At 43.3% G+C, this 13,456-nt stretch overlaps 1 protein-coding gene across 4 annotated transcripts; it reads right to left on the reverse strand.

Annotated features, from left to right (window-relative positions):
• Positions 1-503: 503 nt before the first annotated feature.
• Positions 504-13,030, reverse strand: LOC132387382 (zinc finger protein 226-like). 4 transcript variants are annotated; one of them, XM_059959754.1, is made up of 3 exons: positions 12,969-13,030; positions 11,735-11,840; positions 504-2,427 (listed from the first exon to the last, which is right to left on the reverse strand). In XM_059959754.1, the coding sequence occupies exon 3, from the start codon at positions 2,013-2,015 to the stop codon at positions 957-959; it is 1,059 nt and encodes a 352-aa protein (XP_059815737.1). In that variant the 5' UTR covers positions 2,016-2,427; positions 11,735-11,840; positions 12,969-13,030; the 3' UTR covers positions 504-956. The 4 variants fall into 4 exon arrangements, with proteins under 4 accessions (XP_059815737.1, XP_059815738.1, XP_059815739.1 ...); XM_059959755.1 differs by having other exon boundaries at positions 504-2,867; XM_059959756.1 differs by lacking the exon at positions 11,735-11,840 and having other exon boundaries at positions 12,969-13,013.
• Between the last annotated feature and the right edge of the window lie 426 nt (positions 13,031-13,456).

Consider the following 13,456-nt stretch of genomic DNA (forward strand, 5'->3'; position numbering starts at 1 on the left):
TAAATCAAAAGGGATTTCCCCAATGAAATCAATAATTAATCAATCAATATGCTCCCAAATCTGTTCATATCCAGGACACACCCCCAATTTTGTTATGAATCGTAACGCTTTAGAAACGAACCAGCAGCAATAGACGACACCTGAAGACTGTTTTTGATGATAAAAGGATCTTTATTAGAATCTAGTTATAATACAGTAACTTAAGCAAGAAAATCAGAAGTTATGTGTATATATGTGTGTAAATATAACTTCCAAACTATTAAGCTTGGGGGAAACAAGGCTTCAAGTCTTGATGTGTTAGAGTATGAAAGTTCAGTATAACCACAGAATAGGTGATGAGAGAGATATTTGTAATCCAGGGTAAATGGTGAGAGAAGGCAATTATGTCGAATTCCACAGGCTCCACTGTGGTAAAACGAGACAACAGTCGCTGTAGATTTTATGCTTCATTGTTCCAAATCCACATACAAATTATCACTGAAAGTCACTTGTCACAAGGGGTATCATCTTCAAGTGAATTATCACATCAAACCCAGACAAGGGTTAACACATAAGTGGTCTTCACAGGATACGCCAAATCCGATCCACACCTATGGATCAAACGAGGTGATAACCACACATTCGATATATGGTGAATCGATAATTAACCCACCCTTGTGGTCACAGGAAAGTTCCAAACAGTGACCCTCAGCCACTAGTTCCCCGGTTCCGATCCTTCCACTTTTCCTCCTTCCTCTCCGTCTGAGTGTCTCTGTCCTCAGTTAAAACTAAACAAGCTGTGAGCAAATTAAACAACCTGCAAGTCAGACTGACTCACCATCCTAATTTCTGTCTCTCTCTCTTAAAATGACAGTCCACAGCAAGCAAAACCTAGGGATTCATAATAACGACCACTCCCCATTGTGAACTGACTGGTGTGCCAGTAGTTGGGATGACTGAGTGAATCCTTTCCCAAATTATGAACAGATGAACGGCTTCTCCCCGGTGTGAACTTGCTGATGTCTCTGTAGGGTGGAAGAGCGAGTGAATCTCTTCCCGCATTCTGAGCAGGTAAACGGCTTCTCCCCAGTGTGAACTCGCTGATGAGTCTGTAGGTTGGATGACTGAGTGAATCTCTTCCCACAGACTGAGCAGGTGAACGGCCTCTCTCCAGTGTGAACTCGCTGGTGACTCTGTAGTGTGGATGACTTAGTGAATCCCTTCCCACAGAATGAACAAGTGAACGGCTTCTCCCTAATGTGAACTCGTTGGTGACTCTGTAGTTCGGATGACCGAGTGAATCTCTTCCCACAGACTGAGCAGATGAACGGCCTCTCCCCAGTGTGAACTCGCTGATGACTCAGTACGGTGGATGAATGAGTGAATCTCTTCCCACAGTCTGAGCAGGCGAATGGCCTCTCTCCAGTGTGAACTCGCTGATGACTCAGTAGGTTGGATAACTGAGTGAATCCCTTCCCACATTCTGAGCAGGTGAATGGCCTCTCCCCAGTGTGAACTCGCTGATGTCTCTGTAGGCTGGATGAATCAATGAATCCCTTCCCACATTCTGAGCAGATGAATGGCTTCTCCCCGGTGTGAACTCGCTGATGACTCTGTAGGGTGGATGAATCAATGAATCCCTTCCCACATTCTGAGCAGGTGAACGGCCTCTCCCCAGTGTGAACTCGCTGATGACTCAGTAGGGTGGATGACTGTGTGAATCTCTTCCCACAGATTGTGCAGGTGAACGGCCTCACACTAGTGTGAACTCGCTGATGTCTCTGTAGGGTGGATGACTGAGTGAATCTCTTCCCACATTCTGAGCAGGTGAACGGCTTCTCCCCAGTGTGAACTCGCTGATGTCTATGTAGGCTGGATGAATCAGTGAATCCCTTCCCACATTCTGAGCAGATGAACGGCTTCTCCCCAGTGTGAACTCGCTGATGTCTCTGTAGGCTGGATGAATGAATGAATCTCTTCCCACAATCTGAGCAGGTGAACGGCTTATCCCCTGTGTGAACTCGCTGATGAGCCATTAGGTTAGATGACTGAGTGGATCCTTTCCCAGAAGTTCAGCAGATGACCAGCCTCTGCCTGGTGTGTTATGAACTGACTGGTGTGTGCACAGGTGGGAAGACTGACTGAATCCCTTCCCACACACGGAACAGGTGAATGGCCTTACCCAGTGTGAACTTGCTGATGTACCTTCAATCGAGATAACCGAGTCAATCCGTTCCCACTGTCTGAGCAGGTGAACAGACTTTCCCCTGCGTAAAATGACAGACATGCCAGTTGGCCAAAGGACCGAGTGAATCCCTCCCCACAGTCTGTGAAGGACAGATGGTCTATTGAATCTCTTGCTCCACTTCTTAAGTATCTAGTCAGAGACAGCAAAACTGGTGTGCCGTGTTTGAGAGTCTTGGAGATAAATTCCTTCTCATTCTCAACCTGTAACAAGATTTACAAAATCCATCAATGGGTGTAGGACAACATTTCAGATGAGATCACTTGAGTTGCCAAGGTTTGAACTGGTATCACACTGTTACAGTGAGGTTCAACCCAAGTTGGAGAGAGAAATTATCTCCTGACTGGGCACAGTGCTGGTATCTGGAATGACCATCAATTTCCTCATGCTCTTGTGTCTCTATAGGAATGGGCACTTCTGCCATCTCCAATTTGTACCTTGGCTCAGTTTGACTCTATGCATTGGTATTATTCCCGGTTCCTGCTGAGCAGCATTGGTGCCTGGCCCCACAGTAACTGAAACAGTCTCATGCAAATAGTCTTTCTTGATGTGCAACTGGGATTTTCCTTAACTTAACGTGCCACAGTTTTAATGCCATATATAAAAAAAAATTCCTGCTGAGATGAATGGTTGGTCTTCACAGCTGTTAAAAGGATTTAGAATGAATTTTTGTATTATTTCAGGTTCTTGTTACAGTAATAGAAAATTACAACACAGAAACAGGCCCTTTTGGCCATCTAGTTAGTGCTGAACTACTTCAACTGCACACTCCCATACCCTTACCATTTAGGTACCTATACAAAGATCTTAAAAGCTGAAATTGCACCACTTGTGCTGGCTGCTCATTCCACACCCAGATGACCGTCTGTGTGAAGAAGTTTCCCCTCATGTTTCCCTTAACGTTTCACCTTTCACCCTTAACCCATGGTCGCTGGTTGTAGTCCCACACCATCTCAGTGGTAAAAGCCAGCTTGCATTTACCCGAGCTATGCCCCTCTATCACAATCAAATCTCCCCTCAGTCTTTTATGTTCCAAGGAATAAAATCCTGACCTGTACAATCTTCCCTTATAACCCAAGTGCTCCAGACCTGGCAACATCCTTGTGAATTTTCAATGAACTCTTTCAACCTCTTTTACATCTTTCATGTAGGTAGGTGACCAAAACTGCACACAATACTCCAAATTAGGCCTCACCAATGTCATGTACAAAGTCAACATATCATCCATCTCCTGTACTCAGTACTTTGGTTTATTAAGGCCAATGTGACGAAATCTTTCTTTCCGTCCCTATCAAACTGTGACACCACTTGCAGTGAATTCCCAGTGAATCTGTATTCCCAGATCCCTTTCTTCAACAGTGTTCCTCAGTGCCCTCCCATTCACTGTGTAAGACCTAGGTCCTACCAAAATGCAACTTGTCTCAATTAAATTCCATTTTGCATTACATAACCCATTTTTCCAGCGGGTCCAGATCACACTGCAAGCCGTGAGAGTCTTCCTTGCTGTTCACTACACCCCAATCTTGGTTTCATCCACTGAGTTGCTGATCCAGCGAACCATGTTAACATCCAGATTACTGATATAGATGACAAACACCAACAGATCCAGCAGTGATCCCTGTGGCACACCACTATGCGCAGGCCTCCGGTCAGTGAGGCAACCATCTGCTACCACACTCTGGCTTTTCCCAATTTACTCATCCAATTTACTATCTCATCCTGAATGCTGAGTGACTGAACCTTCTTGACCAACATCCCATATGAGACTTCGTCAAGTGCCTTGCTGAAGTCCACGTAGATATCCTCTGCCTTATCTTCATCCACTTTCCTGATAACTTCTTCGAGAGACTCTGTAAGATCGGTTAGACAGGACCAAGCCATGCTGCCTATCCTGAATCAGTCCACATTGATCCAAATACTTGTATATCCAGCTCCTATATGTTTTGGTCATGTTCTGTACTGAAACATTTTTGGAAGTTTATTTTCTCTACAATTTCTAAAGTTTTAAAAATTAATTTACAACCTAATAAATTGACTGTTTTATTTGGCATAATCCCTCAATATTTTCATGGTATTTCTCCATCAGACCAACATGTAATTGCATTTGTCACATTATCGGCCAGAAGGGCTATTTTGTTGAAATGGAAAGATGCTTCTGCTCCTACGTTGATACAATGGTTTTCTCAGGTGATGTTATGTCTTAGTTTGGCGAAAATCAGAAGTCAAACTTTTGATTCTCAATTTGATTTTGAGAAAAGGTGGAGTTCATTTGCCCACCTCTATCATCTGATTTGAGTTAATTAATATGGTTTCATTCTGATTTTTCTTTAAATGGATTTGAGTTAGTGGATTGATGTTTATTTTTTATGCAAGCGTGTATGATGTATAGCTCCGGGGTTCTGCTGCTAATGCTTTTTTTTGTTTTTTTCTTTCAGGGTTTTTTTTAGTTAACAGGGTATTTTTTTGCTTCTTTTTCTTTCAAAAAATATTCTTATAAATTTATTTTTTCTTATTATTACTGATATATTGCTTAGCTTTGTTAATCAGTTATTTGCTAATTTAATTTTTTATTGTACATAATGACATATCGACTTAATGTATCTTTTTTGTTAATCATCAATAATAATTTATTTAAAAAAAGATTTTAAAATGAAATATCTGCAACCTGCACACACTTTCCAATAACTTTCCCACTGGTGATATCAGGCTCACCAATGTATAATTTCCTAGTTTATTTTTAGAGTCTTTCTTGAACAGTGGAACAACACTGGCTGTCCTCCAATCCTCCAGTTCCTCACCTGTCACTAACGGGGATTTAAATATCTGTGCTTTGACCCCAACAATTTCTGCACTTGTCGTCCTCAGGGTCCAAGGGAACAACTTGACAGGCCCTGGGAACTTATCCATGGTAATTTCCCTTAAGACAGCAAACACCTCCACCTCTGTAATCTGTACAGGGTCCATGGAGTTGATGCTGCTTTACCTCACTTCTATATACTGTGTCCATCTTCTGTGTAAATACGGAAGCAGAAAAATATCTCCCCCATCTATTTTGTCTCCTCATATTCTGATCTTTCAGATGATTTTTTTTTCGCTTGCAATCTTTTTGCTCTCAACGCATCTGCAGAATCTCTGAGGATTTCCCTTCACCTTGTCTGCTGGGACAATCTCATGCCTTCTTTTATTTCTTTCATAAGTATTCACTTGAATTTCTTGTACCCCATTTCTTCCTATTTACCTGTAGCTGGTATGCACCTCCTTTTTATAGATCTGGGAGAGGAAAGCCAAAGGGCTGATAGACCTGCATGGTGGGAGGTGGGGGTAAGGGGGGGGGGTTAATCTAAAGTTGCAGGGGGAATGGGAGCCTGAATAACAGAACAGATATTGGAGGGGTGGTGGAGACAGATGTTGTTCTGTCCTCAAAGTCAGGAATGAAAAAGTTGAGCATTGTGCTGTGAATATGCTGAGCCCGGTATATTTCAATACAAGTAACAGTGTAGGACAGGTGGATGTGTTAAGGGCGTGGATCAACACCTGGAATTAAGATATCACTGTAATATTAAGAAGTTAGCATCTCGTAGGCCACTTGTGACCCTGGCTATTTTTTTTAAAGGTCATAGCATCCATGAGCTTGAGAATAAGAGTATAAAGGCACAATTGCTTTCCCATGAGATAAGCTGAGCGGGTGAGCAGCCTTGGTGTGAGAAGCACATTGTGCCTTGTGTTTCTCATGGCTCCTGCAAGATAAGCAATTAGAGCGAGTGACTATTTACAAGGGCAGCAGACTTTGGGTGGTGGGCCTGTGTCTGTCTGCATCCAGACATAGTAGCAAATAAAACTGTTATACAAACAATTTATGACTGATAAAGTTAACAATACCCATCTGTAGAGAAACTAAGGGGGGTGAACCCACAGGTATCTGTGTACATGACTGCATGATATAAAGAGAACTGTATTTGCTTCAGGAGAGAGAGACCCTCGAAGCAGCCTCCAAGAGAGAGTGCAACCCACATGTGGAACCAAAGCAGATGGCCGAGATCTTAAATAATTTTTCATCTCTATTTACTCAGGAGATGGACAAAGGGTCTATGGGAGTGTGGGAAAGTGGCATTAAAATCCTAGACATGTACAGTTTAAAGAAGAGAAGTTACTTTGCTGTTCAACTTCAAACATAGAAGTCTACAGCATATTCCAGATTTTTCAGCCTAAAATGTGCCAACCATGTAACTTACTCTGGTAACTGCCCAGAATTTCCCCAGCGCATAGCCCTCTATTTTCCTAAGCTCCATGTACCTATCTAAGAGGCTGTTAAAAGACCCTACTGTACCTGCCTCGACCACCGCTACCATCACCCACAACTCTCTGTGTATAAAAAACTTATGGCTGACATCCCCATGGTAGCTATTTCCAAGCACCTTGAAACTATGCCCCCTCAAGTTAGCCATTTCAACCCTGAGAAAAAAACCTCTGGCTATCCACACGATCAATACCCCTCATCATTTTATACACCTAAAAAAGGCTCTAAATATAAACAAGGAAATTAAACCTTGCTTTGAGGAGTTGTGAGAAGTATAGAAAATTATGAGGGTATGGATCAGGTAAATGCAGACAGCTTTTTCCACTGAGGTTGGGTGGGATGATAACCAGAGGTCATGGGTAAGTGGAAGGTGACCATTGAATGGGATAGTGTGGAAAAGCTCTTTACTGAAATGGTTGGGAGAGTGTGGAATGAGATGCCAGCGCAAGTGGTGAATATGACCTCAAATTCACGATTAAGAGAAGTTTGATAGGTACCTGGATTGTAGGGTTATGGAGGGTGATGATCCCGGAGCAGGTAGTTGTATTAGACAGCTTAAATGTTTTTTCGGCATTGACTAGATGGGCCAAATAGACTGTTTCTGTACTGAACTTCTCCATATTTCTATGGCAGAGAAGTTGTCCAAACTTGTTTGGAAGGGAAAAGGTAGGAGGGACAATGGAGCTGCAATGGCTAGAGTTTCTGGGAACAATTCGGGAGCCGAGTGATTGATACATCCCAAAGAAGTGGAAGTATTGGAAAGGCAGGAGGACACAACTTTGGCTGAAATGAGAAGCCAAAGCCAACATAAAAGCCAAAGTGAGGGCAAACAAAAGAGCAAAAACTATTGGGAAGCTTTTGGAAACTAACAGATAATGAGTAAAAAAAAAGTCAGATGAGCTCAAGGCTTGGAATTATGATTTGTAGTCATTAATGAGTCTTGGTAGCACCCAACAGTCTGAGGCATTCAGAGGAACAAAATGATCCGGGCCTCAATATCTCCTGAAAAGCACAGCTCCCTGCACCAGGTACCTTTCAGCTTTTATTTCGGCAGGCACATTCAAACTCCACACGCTCAAAATTTCATTTCTGAAGGCCTCCCACTTACCATTGCCAGAAAACAGCCTGTCCCAAACCACACGTCAGATCCTTTCTGATACCATCCAAATTGACCTTTCTCCAATTTAGAATCTTAACCCGTGGTCCAGACCTATCTTTTTCCATATTTACTTTGAATCTCATGGCATTATGATCACTAATGTCTGTCACCAGCCCTGGATCATTTCCTAACAGCTTATTGCACACTTCTGCATCGGGAATTCTACGTACTGAATAAGGGCACATTTGACAAACTCTACCCCATCTAGTCCTTTTACATTATGGGAGTCCTAGTCAAAATATGGAAAGTTAAAATCAGTTATTGAATCAACCTTTGTTTCTTGGCATGGTCTGTGATACCCAAGGACATAGGGTGACAGAGGAAATGAAACACATTAACATTAGGAAGGAAATGGTGTTGAGCAGACTGATGGGACTGAAGGCTGACAAATCCCCAGGTCCAGATGGTCTGCATCCGAGGGTATTAAAGGAGGTGGCCCTGGAAATTGCGGATGCATTGGTAATCATTTTCCAATGTTCCTTAGATTCAGGATCAGTTCCTGAGGATTGGAGAATGGCTAATGTTATCTTTCTTTTTAAGAAAGTAGGGAGGGAGAAAACAGAGAACTATCGACCTGTCAGCCTGACATCGGTGGTGGGGAAGATGCTAGAGTCCATTATTAAGGATGAAATAGTGGCATATCTCGATAGCAGTGATAGGATTGGGCCGAGCCAGCATGGATTTACCAAGGGTAAATCATGCTTGACTAATCTGTTGGAGTTTTTCGAGGATGTAACCAGGAAGTTAGACGGGGGAGATCTAGTGGATATAGTGTACCTCGATTTTCAGAAGGCATTTGATAAGGTCCCACATAGGAGATTGGTGGGTAAAATCAAAGCTCATGGCATCGGGGGGAAGGCATTGACATGGATAGAAAACTGGCTGGCAGATAGAAAGTAAAGGGTAGTGGTGAATGGGTGTTTCTCGGAATGGTAGGTGGTGACTAGTGGGGTGCCACAGGGCTCGGTATTGGGACCACAGCTGTTTACAATTTATGTCAACGATTTGGATGAAGGCATTGAAAATAACATCAGCAAATTTGCTGATGATACTAAGTTGGGTGGTATGTTGGGTGACATGTGATGAGGATGTTAGGAGAATTCAGGGTGACTTGGATAGGCTGGGTGAGTGGGCAGATACTTGGCAGATGACGTTTAATGTGAATAAGTGTAAGGTTATCCACTTTGGGAGTAAGAACAGGAAGGCAGACTATTATCTGAATGGTGTAGAGTTAGGTAAGAGATCTAGGAGTCCTTGTTCATCAGTCACTGAATGTGAATGAGCAAATGCAGCAGGCAGTGAAGAAGGCTAATGGAATATTGGCCTTTATTACAAAGGGAATTTCAGTACAAGCGCAAGGAAATCCTCTTGCATTTGTACAGAGCCCTAGTGAGACTACACCTGGAGTATTGTGTACAGTTTTGGTCTCCAGGGTTAAGGAATGACATCCTGGCTGTCGAGAAAGTGCAGCGTAGATTCACGAGTTTAATTCCTGGGATGTCTGGACTGTCTTACGCAGAGCGGTTATAGAGACTGGGCTTTTACACGCTGGAATTAAGGAGATTGAGAGGGGATCTGATTGAAACATATAAGATCATTAAGGGATTGGACAAGATAAAGGCAGGAAATATGTTCCAGAGTCCAGTACCAGAGGGTATGGTTTGAGAATAAGGGGTTGGTCATTTTGGACAGAGTTAAGGAAAAACTAAGGAGTTAAGGAGAGTTGTGGGGGCCTGGAATGCACTGTCATGGAAGGTTGTGGAGGCCAATTCTCTGGATGCTTTCAAGAAGGAGCTAGATAAGTATCTTATGGATAGGGGAATCAAGGGATATGGGGACAAGGCAGGGACCGGGTATTGATAGTAGTTGATCAGCCATGATCTCAGAATGGTGGTGCAGGCTCGAGGGGTCGAATGGTCTACTTCTGCACCTATTGTCTATTGTGATCTCCCGACAAATCTGTTCCTCCAAACACCACAGATTGTTGGGTGGAAACAAGTCCTAGTAATTGATTCAATATCATAATTCCCTGTCCTGAGCTTATCTGGCTTTCCTACGATGCTTCTTGCATTGTGATATACACAGCTCAGCACATTCATCGCACCATGCTCAGCCATTTGATTGCTGACTCTGTCTGAGGTCTGAACAACATCTGACTGGTGTCAGAAAACAAACTCTCCCTCATTATCACAAAAACAAAGGAGCTGATTGTAGACGACAGGAGGAATGGAGACAGACTAACCTACATTGACACCAATGGATCTGGGGTTCAGAGGGTGAACAGCTTTAAGTTCTTTGGTATAAAAATCACCAAGATTTCACTTTGTCTGCACATTCTGGCTATGTTGTGAGAAAAGCAAAACAGCACCTCTTTCACTTCAGACGGCTGAAGAAGTTTGCGATGGGGCCCCAAATCCTAATAACTTTCTGCAGGGACACAATTGAAAGCATTCTGACCAGCTGCATCACTGCCTGTTATGGGAACTGTACTTCCTTTAATCGCAGGAACCTACAGAGAGTGGTGTGGACAGCCCGGCATATCTGCAGATGTGAACTTCCCACTATTCAGGACATTTACAAAGCCAGCTGTGTAAAAGGGGCCCAAAGGATTTTGGGGACCCAATTCACCACAAACACCAACTGTTCCTGCTGCTACCATCCAGGAAACAGTACCAAAGCAAAAGGAGCAACAGGCTCCGGTCATCATCTTCCACCAGGTCATCAGACTGATTAATTCATGCTGATACAATTGCACTTTCATGTTGTATTGACAGTCCTATTTATTATTAATTACTATAAATTACACATTGCACATTTAGATGGAGATGTAATATAAAGGTTCCTACTGTTCATGTATATGAAGGATGCGCATAATAAAGTCAATTCAATTCAATCTCTCCACTATCTGTTCTGTCATTCTGCCTCCTATTCCCCTTACAATTTACATCACCCTCCCCCACACTAGCTCTAGCAAGCCTCACTGCTAGAATATTAGACCCCTTCCTGTTCTGCACCCCTAACTCACCAATCCCCTCTCACCCCTTTGACTTTCCTCTGCCAGGCAACTCCCCTCAACAGTTTCTAAAGTGGTCCCCCTGTGGTTATGGGGGATGGCCGCAAGAGTACTCTGCGATGGCTATTTAACCTCATTTCCTTTCCTGACTCTTACCCAATTTCCTGTGTCCTGCACCTTGTGTGTAACTCACCTTTCTTCATGTAATATCTATCACGCCCTCCAACTGCTGGATGATCCAGAATTCATCCATTTCAAGTTCCAACACCTTCAAGTGCAGGGTTACAAGCTGCAGCTGGATGCACATCTTGTAGGTGAGGGCCTCAAGGACACTGGAGGTCTCCTCACCTACCCACCAATGTCCCCCCTAATTTGTAATGACCAGTGTGCACATAAATCTTGTACTGTGCATTTTTAGCCAGTGACAAGATGTGCACAGTGAATTTTATATGGAGAGGCATTCATTTTAATAGCTAGCAAATCACTGTCGATAGGAACTTTGATCTCCTCTGGGTTCAATCGAGTTCATCTGCACTCTCACGCAACTGGTTTAACAGGCCTGGAACAGGTTGTTACGAAGGATGAACAGCTCTGATGGGCAGAAGGGTGCAGGGTTGCCCATGTCCCCCTCCCCTGGGAGAATTACAAACCGTTACTGTTGCCAGCCTGTTAATGAGAGAGAAAGAGATGGAGCAAAACATTTTGGAATGGAACATTTGCTTCAGGCAGGGGCTAGATAACACCGGGGGAGAGAGACCATATTATGACTCCTGTAAGACTCACGGCTCCGGAGAGGGCTGTTTACTTGGTACTATTCTGTTCATTAAAATTCCTCAGTGGACAGCCCGAGTGGGCTGGTTTGATGGGCTCAGCCATTCAAAACTGATTGACACCTGAGAGCCTGTGAGTAGGGATAAAAGTGAGGTCTGGGGATACACCTCTCAGACGCACCAAGAGACACACTAGTGAGCACTGTTTAAGTGTTGGAACCCACGAGAAAAGTTGGTGACATCAGAGACCGAATGAAGAATTTTAACTCACAGTGTTTATAGCGAGGCCGGTGGGGGCTTGTGGGTGTGTCCACCCTTGCCTGGGTGACGAGTCCACCATAGAAGAACGGTCTAGCTAAAGGTGATAGGGGTCATACCTGAATGGCCACAACAACACATCAATAGATCAAGATCGTAAAGGAAGGTTTGCAAGACAATTACAACACATCAACCAACAACTACCTCAGCCTGTATGAACTGAACTTTATACTCACATATGACAATTCATTATCCCCTAGACAACGATAGCTTGTTTATTATTGATTATTATTATACCCACACTTTTAAGTTTAGTATTGCTAACGTGTATTATCTGTATATTTGCATTGTTGATGTTGATTTGTATATTTTACTAATAAACACTGTTTTGAAAATAAACGGATACTTCTATTTTTGCTGGTAAGACACCCAGTTACGGGGTACGTAACAGGGTAATGAAGGATTTTCTCACCAGAGCTTTTGCACTTTGTTCATATGTGGTTTGCTTGCTAAATTACACTTTAAAAAGTCAGATTTCCAAATATCACTCCACTTCTGCCCACTTGCAAATTCTCCAGCAACTTTTGCATCACCACAATCCACACAGGTAACAACAGTTTCTATATTGGACATAAATATTTCCCCTGAACCCACCCCCAAATGACTGACAGTGGTGAACTCAGTGATGGCAATGCCAATGAATATGAAGGGAAGGGCAGTAGTCTGTCTCATTGTAGTCTGGCACATCTGTGATGTGAATGCTACTTGTTGCCAGGGCAAAGGTGTTTGATATCATTATGTACCCAGACAGAATGAGATAAAACATGTTCTCACTGGTAGAAAAGTCCAGAGCAAGAGGAGTTAGAGCAAGCAACACACACAAAAGGCAGGAGGAACTCAGCAAGCCAGGCAGAATCTATGGAAAAAAGTGCTAATGTTGAATTCCGCCGGCATTTTGTGTGCGTTGCTTACATTTCCAGCATCTGCAGATTTCCTCTTGCTTGCGACTGGAGGTAGACCAAAGGTGATTTTCTCAACTGGTGATGTAAAAGATTTTGTGCCCTTTCTCTGAGTTCCCAAGCTGGAGCTCAGCTCTGTCTGAGAACCATCGGTTCCCATTCCCTGGGGCCCGTGTACGGATCGGGGGCTGAGAGAGAGGGAAGAGAGCAGGACTCTCCTGGGGTTGCGGGTCACAGGAATTGCCCTGAATCGGTGTTTAAGGTAAAGAGACAGAAAATCGCTCTTACCTGCACACGATATTTCAAAGGCCTTCTGAGTACTGTGCGCATGCGTCATACTCAGAGACGCCACAACCCTGACGCCTGCGCATTTCATCTGTGCTTCAATGCCGGCCAAAAACTATAACGCAGGGGCTTATGGGTAGTCACGGTGCCATTAAACATTTCTGCAAGCACTAGTTTAATGTCCGTACCTCATTTTTTTTCGTGTGTATAGAAAAATCTGCAGCTGTTTTAACGCAGAAAGCGGCTCCGATAAACAATATACTCAGTATCAACGTGTATCTCATGCCAAAGTAAAATGCAGATCTGAAACGCAGGAGATTCTGCATTTTGGAAATACAGAGACGCACACACACAAAATGCAGAAGGAACTCCGCCTAAACGTTGTCTATTTATTCCTCTCCACATTTATTGCCTGATCTGTTAATTTCCACTACTATTTTCCAGAAATTAACCACCTTTTTTTTTTCGGGCAACCTGTTTCCAAATGTTTC

Source organism: Hypanus sabinus, unplaced genomic scaffold (assembly GCF_030144855.1).
Source record: "Hypanus sabinus isolate sHypSab1 unplaced genomic scaffold, sHypSab1.hap1 scaffold_180, whole genome shotgun sequence".
In the NCBI taxonomy this organism is placed as follows: Eukaryota; Metazoa; Chordata; class Chondrichthyes; order Myliobatiformes; family Dasyatidae; genus Hypanus; species Hypanus sabinus.